The sequence below is a fragment of the Carassius gibelio genome, chromosome A5 (genome assembly GCF_023724105.1).
Source record: "Carassius gibelio isolate Cgi1373 ecotype wild population from Czech Republic chromosome A5, carGib1.2-hapl.c, whole genome shotgun sequence".
In the NCBI taxonomy this organism is placed as follows: Eukaryota; Metazoa; Chordata; class Actinopteri; order Cypriniformes; family Cyprinidae; genus Carassius; species Carassius gibelio.
Window position 1 is genome coordinate 28,101,240 of NC_068375.1, and position 12,798 is coordinate 28,114,037.

The 12,798-nt window shown below is 35.2% G+C and overlaps 1 protein-coding gene across 1 annotated transcript; it reads left to right on the forward strand.

Annotated features, from left to right (window-relative positions):
• The first annotated feature begins 4,835 nt into the window (after positions 1–4,835).
• On the forward strand, positions 4,836–12,583 carry LOC128009552 (tetraspanin-15). The gene is made up of 8 exons (XM_052592956.1): positions 4,836–5,198; positions 6,793–6,978; positions 7,072–7,146; positions 7,233–7,328; positions 7,735–7,851; positions 9,008–9,058; positions 9,487–9,603; positions 11,096–12,583. Exons 1-8 carry the CDS (start codon positions 5,112–5,114, stop codon positions 11,408–11,410), a joined length of 1,044 nt encoding a protein of 347 aa, XP_052448916.1. The 5' UTR covers positions 4,836–5,111; the 3' UTR covers positions 11,411–12,583.
• Positions 12,584–12,798: the final 215 nt, after the last annotated feature.

Here is a 12,798-nt window from a genome sequence, read left to right on the forward strand (position 1 = left end):
ACCTTTTATTTAAATTGGAAGATGCTGTATGGTTCTTTCGGGGTGTACAGAAAAAGGCTAATATAGGTCTTCAAATTTTTGGAGAACGATGTAAATTATTTGGTATGATGCTTTTTGTCAGTTCCTTTCCACATTAAATCACTTATTTACTTATTAAATTCTAACTCATTTCAATTTGACACAAGTAATTCAGTAAAAGCTCACGGTCTCCACCTGGTGGATTCATCTCAGTTCGCGTTCAATTTAAACTCAATCTGGCAGGTGGTTAAGACAATGCATGATAGACAATGCTATAAAGTAAATACAGTTTGTATTATTTTTCTGATAAGTTGTATTTGGGCAGCCTCAGAATCACTTTGGAACACTGACTGCAAGCCAGCATTTTCCCGACGTTAGTGCCATGCCTCACTGATGCGTTGAATGGGCACAAATCCCAATCATGTTCCAACATTTAGTTGCAAGCCTTCCCAGAAGAGTGTAAGCTGTTATGGCTGCAAAGGAAGGGATTAATTTTTTTTATTTATTCATTTATTTATTTATTGGCATGTTTTATGTGTTCAAAATGAGAATCAGTAAGGCCAGGCACTGATGTTGTGTCATGCGATCTGAAAAGTTTCCTGGGGTTTTGGGGAAATGCTCTGTGCAGACTTTTCAAATTCTTCAGCATCAGACAAAGCAAATTATGGACATGCTTTGTCGAGGGTTTTCTCATTCTTTTGGCCATCATTTTACTGTCACCATTCACAATAGAGAATACACACATTATGTATGTTTCCATGTACTGCAACAAAGGATGTTTTTATGCTAGATGATTCAGAGTATCCAGGGAACTGCCCTTTACAAAGCAATTTTTTTTAGCATTTTAGTGAATCACTCTATCAACACAACACTACAAAGCTATGGGCAAAATTTTTATTGAATTATTTTTGGTACATTTTTATAAAATAGCATTATTATTATTATTATTATTATTATTATTATTAGATTTGTGATCATTTGTGATCATTTTCACTATGAGAGTTTGTTTGTTTTCTTTTTGAGTAAAATAAAAAAAAACTTCCATAATTCAACAAAGGGACTCCGCAAGCATGCAGATTATGTTGTTGTGGAGAAAGCACATCACATGCATTACCTGAATTGCAAATTCCTCGAAAGAACCTCTGTGGGAAGCATGTAATTGTGATGAGCTGTGGCAATTCTTCAGTGTTAATTAACCATGTATCATGAAAGCATCTGATTTGCAGACATCTAATTTCATATGGGCATATTTTCATTTCCTTAGTTTTTTATTATTATTTATTTATTTATTTATTTATGGTTGAATAAGATATTTTGTTTTATGAACCCATCAAGATTATCTTGATAAACTGGATCACTCAAAAGATTGTATGCAATGCAAAAAATGTAGCTTGACAATCCTTTTAATGCTCTTGTCTTTTTTTAAGTCTTGTATTTACTCTAACTTTTAAATATAATATCTTCTAGAAAGGAGCTCTGCTCAACAAATCAAGATTTACCATGGCTACTGGTTTTTGACAAGAACAAAATCAGAAATGTAATTTCACACATCAACTGTCATTCTCATGGGTCACATTTAATGTACCTTGAGAGACAAGATTTGGGTCACAATCTGGCCAACTCTGGAAGACCTTCATTCATCTAAAAAATATCCCAACCCTTATAAGCTCAGTGCCTCTCAATGCATCAGGACATGTGTGGAAGTGAATTCAGTACTTCAGATAAAAATGAAAAGTGGTTTATAATTGTCTATACAGTTTTGCAACAGTGAAATGAAGCTAAAAGAATGTGGAATAACAGCTTTGTTGAGCAGTAATTGGATAATAAAAAAACTGCTAACAGAGAGAGAAATAGACACTTTTCAGAGTTTTGAGTGTTAATGTTTTGCTTATTTTCTCAAACTATGAAACATTATTTTGTCAGTAGATCTCGCACAGGGTAGTGCCTTATTTTAGACAGTAATCAAAATGAGGCTGTGAGGGTTAGAGGTGAATGCATTCATTGGACTATACTGTTTAATATACCGATGGTTCAGTAGGCAAAAAGTCTTAAAAAACAAAAACAAAAAACCTTTTAGACAAAAATGTTCAATTCAGTATGTCATCTAACCTGACTGAGGTGTAAAGTTAAATTAAACCACTGTAAAAAAAAATATTGTCAAATTAACAGTAACTTACTGGCAACAATTATCCAGTAGATGGAGTATTTCATTCAACAGTAAAATTACTGTAAGACTAACTACAGTAGTGTTTACCTTACTGTAATATAGAATACATATCTACTGTATTTTGTACCATGTCAAAGTACAGTATCATACTGTTGATTTTCAATAATACTGTATAGTATTAAACAGTTTTTTATAATGCTACTGTATAATTTTAAGAATTTCGTTTTATTTCAACTGCTGATGGGAAATAGGAAAAATAACAATCGAAGCTTTAATTGCACTAAAACAGTTTATTTAAAAATAATGACATAATAAAAATCTAACTAACTAATTAAAAGACTAACAATTTATAATTAATCATTAAAATCACAGAACAATACAAAAGTAATAATAATAGCATATAATACAACAATAAAACATGTATTAAAAACTAGCAATTTATAATTAATAATTGAAATAATTATGACAATGCAAAAATAAGAATCTGTTTTTAAACACGACAAATTCATTTATAATTAATAATAAAAAATCATGCAAAAATGTATAGGTGAAATACAAACTTACACAACACAGTAGAACAAAGAAAGAAGTTGAACAAAGAAAGAAGGTGAGGATGAAGCCCAGATGAGGAGCGCTGGTGTCATGTGGGAAAAGTTGCACTTCTGATAAACCTGCAAAAAATGATAAGCACAAATCAATCATTGAGGCCAAACATACAACTAATCATCAAAAACCTCACATTATCAACACCATTAAATCAAGGAGAGAGGACTCTCACAGAATGCAGACCAAGTATTAACAGGTTAATTCACAAGCAACTGACAAAGCAGGAGGAGAGTGAACACAGCCCAAAAATAGTCTGGTAAGGCTCATTGACAGGCAGACTGAGAAAGTGGTTGCTTAGTCCAGACCAAGATGATAGCATTCAGGTCAGCAGTAAAGGCAAGGCAGAGCAAGACCAGTAGGTAGCAGCGAAGTTCTGAAAGAAACTCTAGCACAAGGGATAAGGGCCTGGACACATGCGGTAACTCAAGCACAGGACAGGTCTTGCTGCAAGGCAAGAACAGAGATCAGCCAGAGATGCTCAGCCTCCAGGACAGGGACAGAACAGAACCGACGCTGCAGACGAAACAGAAAGCAAAGACAAATGCACAACCAGCAATAGAGCTAAACTAAACTACAGAACTAGTAAGGGAAAAAAAGAAGCATAAAGCCAACTACAGTGGCAAAATAAAGAAAAAACTAAAAGAGAATAAAACCAAACAATGGAATGGATACTCTGGAACAAAAGACTGAACAAAACTAGATAAACTGGTAGAACAACAAGAAGCTGACTCTACAAACCAAAGCAACAGAGGGTGCACAGTAGCTCAAAGATAGTTAGTATGATGAACTATAACACATGACATGAGGAACAGGTGACAACACTCTGACAAACGAGGACCCAACAAGGACTAAACAAGGGGGGCTGGCAATGGGTAACAACGAGGCGGGACATGAGGAGCACATGGCACAACACAAACAAAGACAGAGCCATGTGCTCAAACACAACACAAACAGAGAAAGATTAAACAACAACAGAGCACTGACAATATATATTGATATATATTATGCTGCACAACGTGCTCCACAAACCTTTTAAAGGGCCAGCACAGATGACAGACAGACAGACAGACAGATAGAGAGATATATAGATAGATGGACAGATAGATAGATAGATAGATAGATAGATAGATAGATAGATAGATAGATAGATAGATAGATAGATAGATAGATAGATAGATAGATAGATAGATAGATAGATAGATAGCTTGAGTGCAATTAAGTTTACATACTTTCCATCTTGAGATTTTGACTACATTTAATAAGAGTGCAGATATATTCATTTAGGCATGAGTTAAGAAATATGCCAATATATGGTAGAGACTATTATTTTAAATGTATTGTAAAAAGACCATCTGATAGTTTGCCCTGAAGTGAAAAGCTGTAGTGCTGAAGCAGGACTGGGAAGAAAAAGACTTTTGAAAAATGTAATTACAACCACAAGCTACTTGGGAGATAATCAATGTTTGTGAGCATGAATGGAAGAAAATAGGATTTTCTGTGAACCACTGATATGATGCCAAAAGAAGTGAACAACAAGTAGCCTACTTCTGAAGATTAAAACTATTGTGACACATCTTAAAGAGATGTTTTCTTTCCTTGGCATATTTAAGAGGCTTTAGTTCTTCAAGACAAACACATCTTTTATAAATCAGATTATCAACTGGCTGGCATGGGCTTATAAAGTCAAAGGATATGACAAGAGGTTGCATGTTTGAGGGGATTCTCATTTATGTCAAAAATACTCCAGATGGAAAAAAATGTTAACAGAATTGCACTCAAGCATATTTAAATGTCTCTTTGTTAGTTTAGAGCATATCTATCTATCTATCTATCTATCTATCTATCTATCTATCTATCTATCTATCTATCTATCTATCTATCTATCTATCTATCTATCTATCTATCTATCTATCTATCTATCTATCTATCTATCTATCTATCTATCTACGCCTGTCTGTCTGTCTATATGTGTCTGTCTATGTATCTACTATCTCTCTATCTATGGTTGAATGTCACCTGTGCTGGCCCTTTAAGGTTTGTGCAGCAAGTTGTGTGGCGGGGCGGAAGTTGTTATTGGGATGAAAGTTACACCTTGCAGCTGCTGATGTGTGCTTATCCTTTCAAACTAATTCAGAGGAGTCTACAGCTAAGCGGAACACTTGATGGAAGTTCTCGTTATTCATTTAGACGGGTGTTAGGGTCTTTTAAACAGACTGCCGTCTCTATAAAGAACAAAGGCTCATTGAGTTTTAGCGGCATCGGCTAACATCTGAATTCATGGAAATCTCAGGCTAACTGACACTATTTAAAGGCTGTCACCATGCCGTCTTACGAAGAATGGAGAAAAACCAATCACTTCTATTATTTCGTTAAATTCTCTTTAAATGTCTATTCAATGCTGTTCTCGGTAAGTATACTTTTAAAACGAATGCTGTCCTATTGATTTGTTTCACCCTCACATGAACAGTAACGTTACACACACTCGCCCTGAATGAATAAGCTAAAGTGTCTGTGTTTTGAACGTATATAGGCAGTATAAATATCATGGTAACTTTAACCGTTTCTGCCAAGTCACTTTGAGATACTTGACAGTTTCACTTTAACATTTCACAGATGACCTCCGTGGCTCAGTAAAGACAATTGACAAGCGTCGCTGACAGATTTAAAGGCGCAGGACGTTGTTATCGTTTCTGTAAATGCGCCACTTTCTTACATACTTATTTGGTTCCTGTAAGTTGTTGGTAACTAATAATATTTAAATTATACGAAGACTTGGACATGATGTTTATTTTATTACTTCTTTATCGTCTCTATCTATATATAATATAGATCTAAATATTATATATATATATATATATATATATATATATATATATATATATATATATATATATATATATACTTTCATTCAAAAATTTAATATTTGTGCATTGTTACATGGGCACATAACATTCAAATACAGATATTGCTTTTACCTAATTAAACTATTTTAGTTTTATTTACTCTATTTTTTTTACTGTATTTATTGTATGATCGAATGTATGATTACAATTTGTAAGTTGCTAGACTCACGAGTCATTAGTGTTCAGTTTTTTCTTTGTTTTTTCACAGGAAATGCTATTTGTCAGTGCCTTATGGGAATATCTTGATTTGGGGTTTTTGGAACTTGATGATACAAGCATAAAAGCCTTTCAGAATACTCTTCAAATCTCTTTCCATCTTTTCTCTCCCCCTTTCAGTCTCTACTCTTAAAAGGAACAGTCTACTCAAAAATGACAATTTGCTCATCTCTTACTCGCCATCATGTCATTCCAAACCTGTATGTCTTTTTTTCTGTGGAATTCAGAAGAAGATAGTTTGAATAATGTTGGCGAACCGAAACTGTTTGGTCACCAACATTCTTCAAAATATATTATTTTGTGACAGTATTTTCATTTTGGGTTGCCTTATCCTTTAAGGTAGGCTCATAGCCATGACACTTATTTTATCAGGCATCACTAAAACAAAATAACTGAAGTAAATATCTGAAGATGTCATAATCTGAAATTGACAGATGACAAAATGAGTCATCCATCAAGATTTATTAAATTAACTTTCCAGGAAGAAGAGTCTGGGAAGAAAATTGAGAATGAAGTGGTTTTCAATTAGAACGCTAATAAATTCTTTTGTTAGGATACAAATTGATATTAGGATGGCTACATCAATCTTCTTTATGATTTGCGTCATTTCATTTACATTGCTTGTGCGTTTTAGCTCAGCACTCTTAAGAATTACATCGGTCTTCTTTTAGGGATTAATGTGAGGAACACAAATGATTCATTGTTTGGTTTTCCATCACATGACTAATGTGCATGACTTGGTTGTACATTAAAACATTGATTTCATCTTCATATCTGCTGTATGTCTGATTTAGTTATGTAAAGTGATGTTATGAAATGATGTAATCTGATGTGACTTGTAGAGATGTTTTACCAGACCTACCACTGCCCCTGTCCCCTCAGCTGCTCGGTCTGTGTGTGCTCTGTATCGGCGTGTATGCAGAAGTGGAGAGGCAGAAGAATCGCACCCTGGAGGGGATGTTTTTGGCTCCTGCTGTTGTTCTTATACTGCTGGGTCTCGTCATGTTCACTGTGTCTGTGATGGGTATGGTGGGATCCCTCAGGGACAACAAGACTCTGCTGCACATGGTGAGTGTTGCTTGTCTGGGCGCATGCGTGTATGTTCTACCATGTTACAGATGGATTTTTTGTTCTGTGACTTAAAATTGACTTTTTGTGCAGTTCCTGTGCGTGCTGTGTGTTCTGCTGGCTCTCCAGGCTCTTGCCCTCATCATTGCCCTGATTTTTGAAAAGACGGTAAGACTTGAAGAAACGTTAAGAGCAGAGGCAATGCTATGCTGAATGCTTTGTTGTCAATGAGGTTAATTTTCCTTTGTTTTTAGACAATCAAATTGTTTCAGAATAGTATACGAGAAGGAATTAAGCACTACTATGATGACCTGGACTTCAAGAACATATTGGACTACGTGCAAAAAAAGGTTGTTTAACTAGTTTATTAAAGCAAGCTTAGTGAATTATACACCGCTTAATACAAGTTCAGCCATAAATAATGTACACCTTTCAAGTGTAAATATAGAGTTTGTCAATTACAGTCCCATTCATACACCTAAAAATGACAATGGATACATTAAATTGACCCAAAGTAACAGTAAAGACAATAATGTCACATTTGCTGTCTGTTCTATCTATTCATCACAGAATGATGAAAAATGTAAATCACAGATGATTCAGACAATTGAGCAGTACAGCAGTTTTCGAAAAGAAATGTTTTTTCAGCATATTAGAATAATTTTTGGAGGATCATGTGACACTGAAGACTGAAGACTAATTAAGATTCCTCTTTTAGGCTGCTCTTTAATCTCAATCTCGTCTTTGTCTTTTCAGTTTTCTTGTTGTGGAGGCGATGAATACAAGGATTGGGAAGTAAACCAGTATCACTTCTGCAATGGCACGAGTGCGTTGGCCTGCGGTGTTCCCTACACCTGCTGCATCCGTCAAAGTGTTAGTCATTCCGTGCACTTCTCCCAGTCGTGATGCATTAATCAGTGCATATGTCATCCGGTGTTTTTCACGAATTCACCAGTAATCTTTTCTCGCTGAAGAGAATGTGTTTTTTTTTGCAATGGAAGCAGTCTGACACACAGGTCTGCGAGTACAGGGAGCTGATTTCTGATCTTTTTTTTCTGGTGGGTTTAGAGAGCTTTCTAGTAAATGCCGTTCTCCATGAGTCAGTGGAGAGTGCATCATGACGGAGAGAATTTAATTTGCCTGCCCTGTGCTGCATAGAATCTCCTCTACTGTTTATGAGTGCTTCTCTCTCTCTTTCTCTCTGAGTTAATAAATGTTGATTGGGCACTAATGCACTGCTCTTCTTTTGGTATGACAGCTCACTATGCAGTGAGCGAGCACAGGCTACACAAGCATGAGCAAGGCTTCAGATCCTTAATCTGAATTTCAGATACTTGTCTCCACATGTTCCCTTATCAAGTACAATCCTAATAGCAAAAATGTAAATATTAGTAAATAAAGGGAATTTAGTAAATGAACTAAGTGCAGACACTCAGTAATCTGCTGATTTTTGTAGCATTTTTTGCCCATGGTATGAGAGATAATCTTCATACAAGTAAAATGTGTTATAAGGGTGTACTGTACTCTTATTGGCTGCAGAAAGCATAATCAAGTTATCCAAATTATGCATGACGTAACCACGTCATCTCAAACATGGTATCTTATAGCTGATGCCTACTTGTTTTTTTTTTGTTTTGTTTTTTTAAGATGGGGTGAAGGGTCACATTAGTATGAATAGATTGTATAAGAGGAATTGGACCGGGCTTTTGGGAGCAGGCAGATTTATGATCTACTTGTAATCTGATTAGATGGGCTCCTTGCTCATTAGTCCTATTACAGATTCCATCACTGCACTGACCCTTTGCTTTAAAGATCACATCAGCATGGTTATAAATGCATGGTGGAATTCAGTATGGAATTCTGTAATATGAAATTCATTTCAAGGGTCAAAGGTCATCAAAACACAACATTTACAGTTAGCCAACATTCTTCTGCACCAACGGCATCACATTGACCAAAAGTCACTTGACATGGTTTACAAAAACTACAATTTTACTAATGAGTTGTCTTGTGTGTTTATTTCTATCAGGTTGGAGAAGTTGTGAACACACTCTGTGGCTACAAAACTCTCAACCAGCAGGTGAAATTGAGCTCTCTCTGAGGTTTTCAAGTCCACGTTCTTACAATGACCTGCCATCACTGACTGATATTAAATGACTTGCATCATTTTACGGAATACTCACTGTCATATCCAGTGATGCATTCGGAAAGAATTATTTACCAGACTTTGACACGTGAGATTATATTTAAAGGAGAAGCTGTGGCAGGAAAACAAAAACCTCCAATAACCATTTCAAATGCAATCATCTGTAATGGTGGCTTCATTCAGTTGTTTGTTCCATAGATGAAAACCCCACAAATCACATCAGAGCCATTACAAGCACCACCTCTATTATCCCATTACCATGGACACTCTTTGTGATATTTTAAGCTTGTTTCCGTCACAGAATCAGAGCTTTACCTACCACCTGTACCGAATTTGATTTCTTTCTCTCTTCTGTATTAAAGCGTGAAACTTTAGATGGAATAATTCATGTGCGTGGCTGTATCCATGCTGTGAACCTGTGGATGGGGGACAATATTGGAGCTACTATTGGAATTTGCTGTGCAGTTGGACTACCACAGGTTTTGTGATCATCCTTCCCTTCTTGTGCTTACTGTTTATTACTTATATATCATCCTATCCTGCAATGTTTGTATCTCTTCATCATGTAATTTTCTCTCTGCACGTTTTATATCCCCTGGCATTCCACATTTCAATTTTGATAGCCTACTACCTTTTCAGTTTGACTCTTCCCTCATTAGAGAATCTTCTGGCAAACAATACATTTTAGAAAACGAGGGGTGAATGACTCTCGGAGAAACTGCTGCCCAGTCTTGCTAAAGCACAAACTTGAAAACTTTTTTTCTAAAACAACTAGCCTGCTCATCTGTCTCTCTATTTTTCGGTCTCATCTGGCCCCTTGCCGAGGTGAGGGAAGAGGTCACATTAAATGCAGCCACACGGCCGTGCTGTCACATTCCTCCATTAATGAAATAATCCTCTAATTAGAACAGAGAGGAATAGTCCACTTGCACAGATATGATGGAGAGTGTGACAAGGCAGCTGTCTAGTAAATCACAGTATGTTTGGATTAATGATCTGCTCCTGTCTATGCACAGTATTACTGTATATTTTATCATATGCTGTGCATAAAAAAAAAAAGAAAAAAAGATTTGTCTAGATTGGATCTGCAACTCTTACTTTGAAAATAGTTCAGTTTAGAATTAGATTGAATATGTACTCTCAGTCCATATGTGAAGGTCTCTGAAAATACTAATTGCAGTAGTGTAATAGCTAATCTGTCCTGATGCACCTAGGACAGCGATATTAAGATTTAAAATTTAAGAAAAAGAAATTAAAATAGAAGATATTAACTTTCCAATATATAAAAAATGGATAATAATAATAATATGGTGCTCACTTATTGTGCTTCAGTTTAAACAAAATTAAAAGTATCTCTGGTAGAAGTTCTGTACAGATTTTATGTAAACTTTATGGACACTATTATTAGGGTCAGCATTTGAATTTTTTTTTTTTTTTTAAGAGAGTTTATTCCAAGGCTGCATTTATTTCATCAAAAAAATGTAAAACAATAATAGACAGAAATATTTTGACAATTGAAAACAAGTTACTGCTTTAATATATTTCCAAATGTAATTTATTCATGTGAAATCCAGCAGTATTTTGAGCAGCCATTGGTCCAGTCTTCAGCGTCACATGATCCTTCAGAAATTTGAAGTTTGAAGTTTGTTCTCCATAAAATGTGTTACTATTATCAGTGTTTATAACAGTTGCACTGCTTAATATTTTTTGGAAATCACAACTTGATATAAAGCAAAAATAAATACATGTTTAAAATATAAATATTTTTCAACATTATTTTAAATGTATGCTTGCTGAATAAGTATAAGAATTGCCAAGTTCTTAATTTAAGAGTATTTTTTATTTTTTTATTTAGGTGACTTTTTTTTGCACTTTCAGCATACAATTATAGCTCTAGGTGTAAAGAGTTCTTTATGATCCATATCCAAAAAACTATCTCTTGACACTTCACAACTTTAATGTTTCTTTTAGCTTCTTGGTATTCTCCTGAGCTGTGTCTTCTGGAATCTTTTGGTGGAGATGAGTGAGTCTCAAGACGTGGTGGACTTTAAGATCAGTTTTAAGTACAGTGAACTGGACCTCGTGGGAGCTGGATGGTGTATGTGTCTACCTCGTGACGGAGGCTACCTGCCGATTCCTGTAGAAGAGCCTGACACCTGGGCTCCAGACCCCATCCCTTTTGACCTGGAACAAGAACAGCCCAAATTAGCCCTTCCATTTTCCCAGCTGGAGAGCCAAGGAGCACTATCAGGTATGGGAATGGATGAAGTGGACAATCGAGCTTAAGAACCACAAAGAAAAAGAAGCAGCATCTTAAATATTTATTAATTTAACTGTGATTTTTGTATATAAAAAGTTTACCCTTTCACAATGTTTTAAGATAAAGCCTGTTGCACTACCTGTTGATACAAATGTTTTTACGCATGAAAAAAGGAGATGTTTTTATCAAATGTTTGGTTATATCAAGGGACAGTAGTAGATCTCCACATGCTTGTATTTATCAAACTTTTAATAACATATAACTTTAAATGCTGTTTACACAGTCCATCGTTTTTCACCATTTCATTCATTTTGTGTCTTATGGGATGAAGGGAGCTTGTTTTATCAGTCATTTTGTCATATGTAATAGTTCATGAGGTGCATAGAAATGATTTTATGAACTAATTGTTGGCAATCAGGTTTTTAAATGTTTTTTTATGATTTTAATATTTAATTAAGTTTATGTATTACAATGAGTTCAGGGAAATTCATAGCTTTGCAATTCGTCAAAGATTATCAATATTGTGACTGGCAAATTAAGCTGGGTATTCATATCTAGTATAGATTGTTTCTCAAAACTTTTTATGCACATTTTTAATTGTTTTATATTAAACTAATGTCATGAATGCAACTTTCAGAAGAAAAAAAATGAACACGTAGGATTATTTTTGGATCTGCTTTCTATTTTAAAAGGGCATGTGGATTTTGTAATGCTGATGTTCTTTCTTAACAGTAATACTGTAAGTACCAATGAAATGCCTTAAGTACAACAGAAGCTTTTTTTCCCCGGAGTACCTCAGGCTATTCTGGAATAGCCACACTCATTTGTAGGTAGGATTCTTTTAAAACGAAGGGATACATGGCCTTGTGTTTAACAGTACTTCAAGTTTCATTTGTCTTTAACATTTAGCTGTCATAAACTGCTGTTTTAAATGTGTAGTTCATGTTTCACCTTTATTACTGTTTGGAAAGATTGAAAAAAAAAAAGTTTAGCTTGAGAGTTGTCATAATTACCCTTTTCATAAACCCTTTTAGTTGTCAGCAGTCATTTTGAAATGCCTCACAATCACACCTCTTTGCTAATAGACCTTTTCAGGGTGTTGCTAAAGATGGACTGCTGCGCTCCATCAAATGTAGCTCTGGTTTTGTAGAAACATTAATGTGACTTGCAATAAAATTAGCTTGAATTAACCTTTTAAACATGTCTCTCAGGTTTATTCTGCATTGTTGAATAAAGCCCCAAATTCTCTCAAGCTTTTCCGTGGAGTGATGCATGGAGGTGTGAAAACTTCAAAGGAGCTGGGCTTGTGGATTCATGGAAGCTGGCCGTCTGAATTCTTGAATGCATAAGACGTTTTCTAGTGCATAATCACACCTTTTTAGTGGTTCTGGGTAGTAGATGTTGCATGATTTCC

Bases quoted from the DNA above. Each gene is read 5' to 3' on its own strand.
- LOC128009552 (XM_052592956.1), top strand. From the start codon at position 5,112: ATGCCGTCTTACGAAGAATGGAGAAAAACCAATCACTTCTATTATTTC. The intron at 5,199-6,792 runs GTAAGTATACTT...CTGTCCCCTCAG, and splicing joins TCTATTCAATGCTGTTCTCG to CTGCTCGGTCTGTGTGTGCT. The intron at 7,147-7,232 runs GTAAGACTTGAA...CTTTGTTTTTAG, and splicing joins CCCTGATTTTTGAAAAGACG to ACAATCAAATTGTTTCAGAA.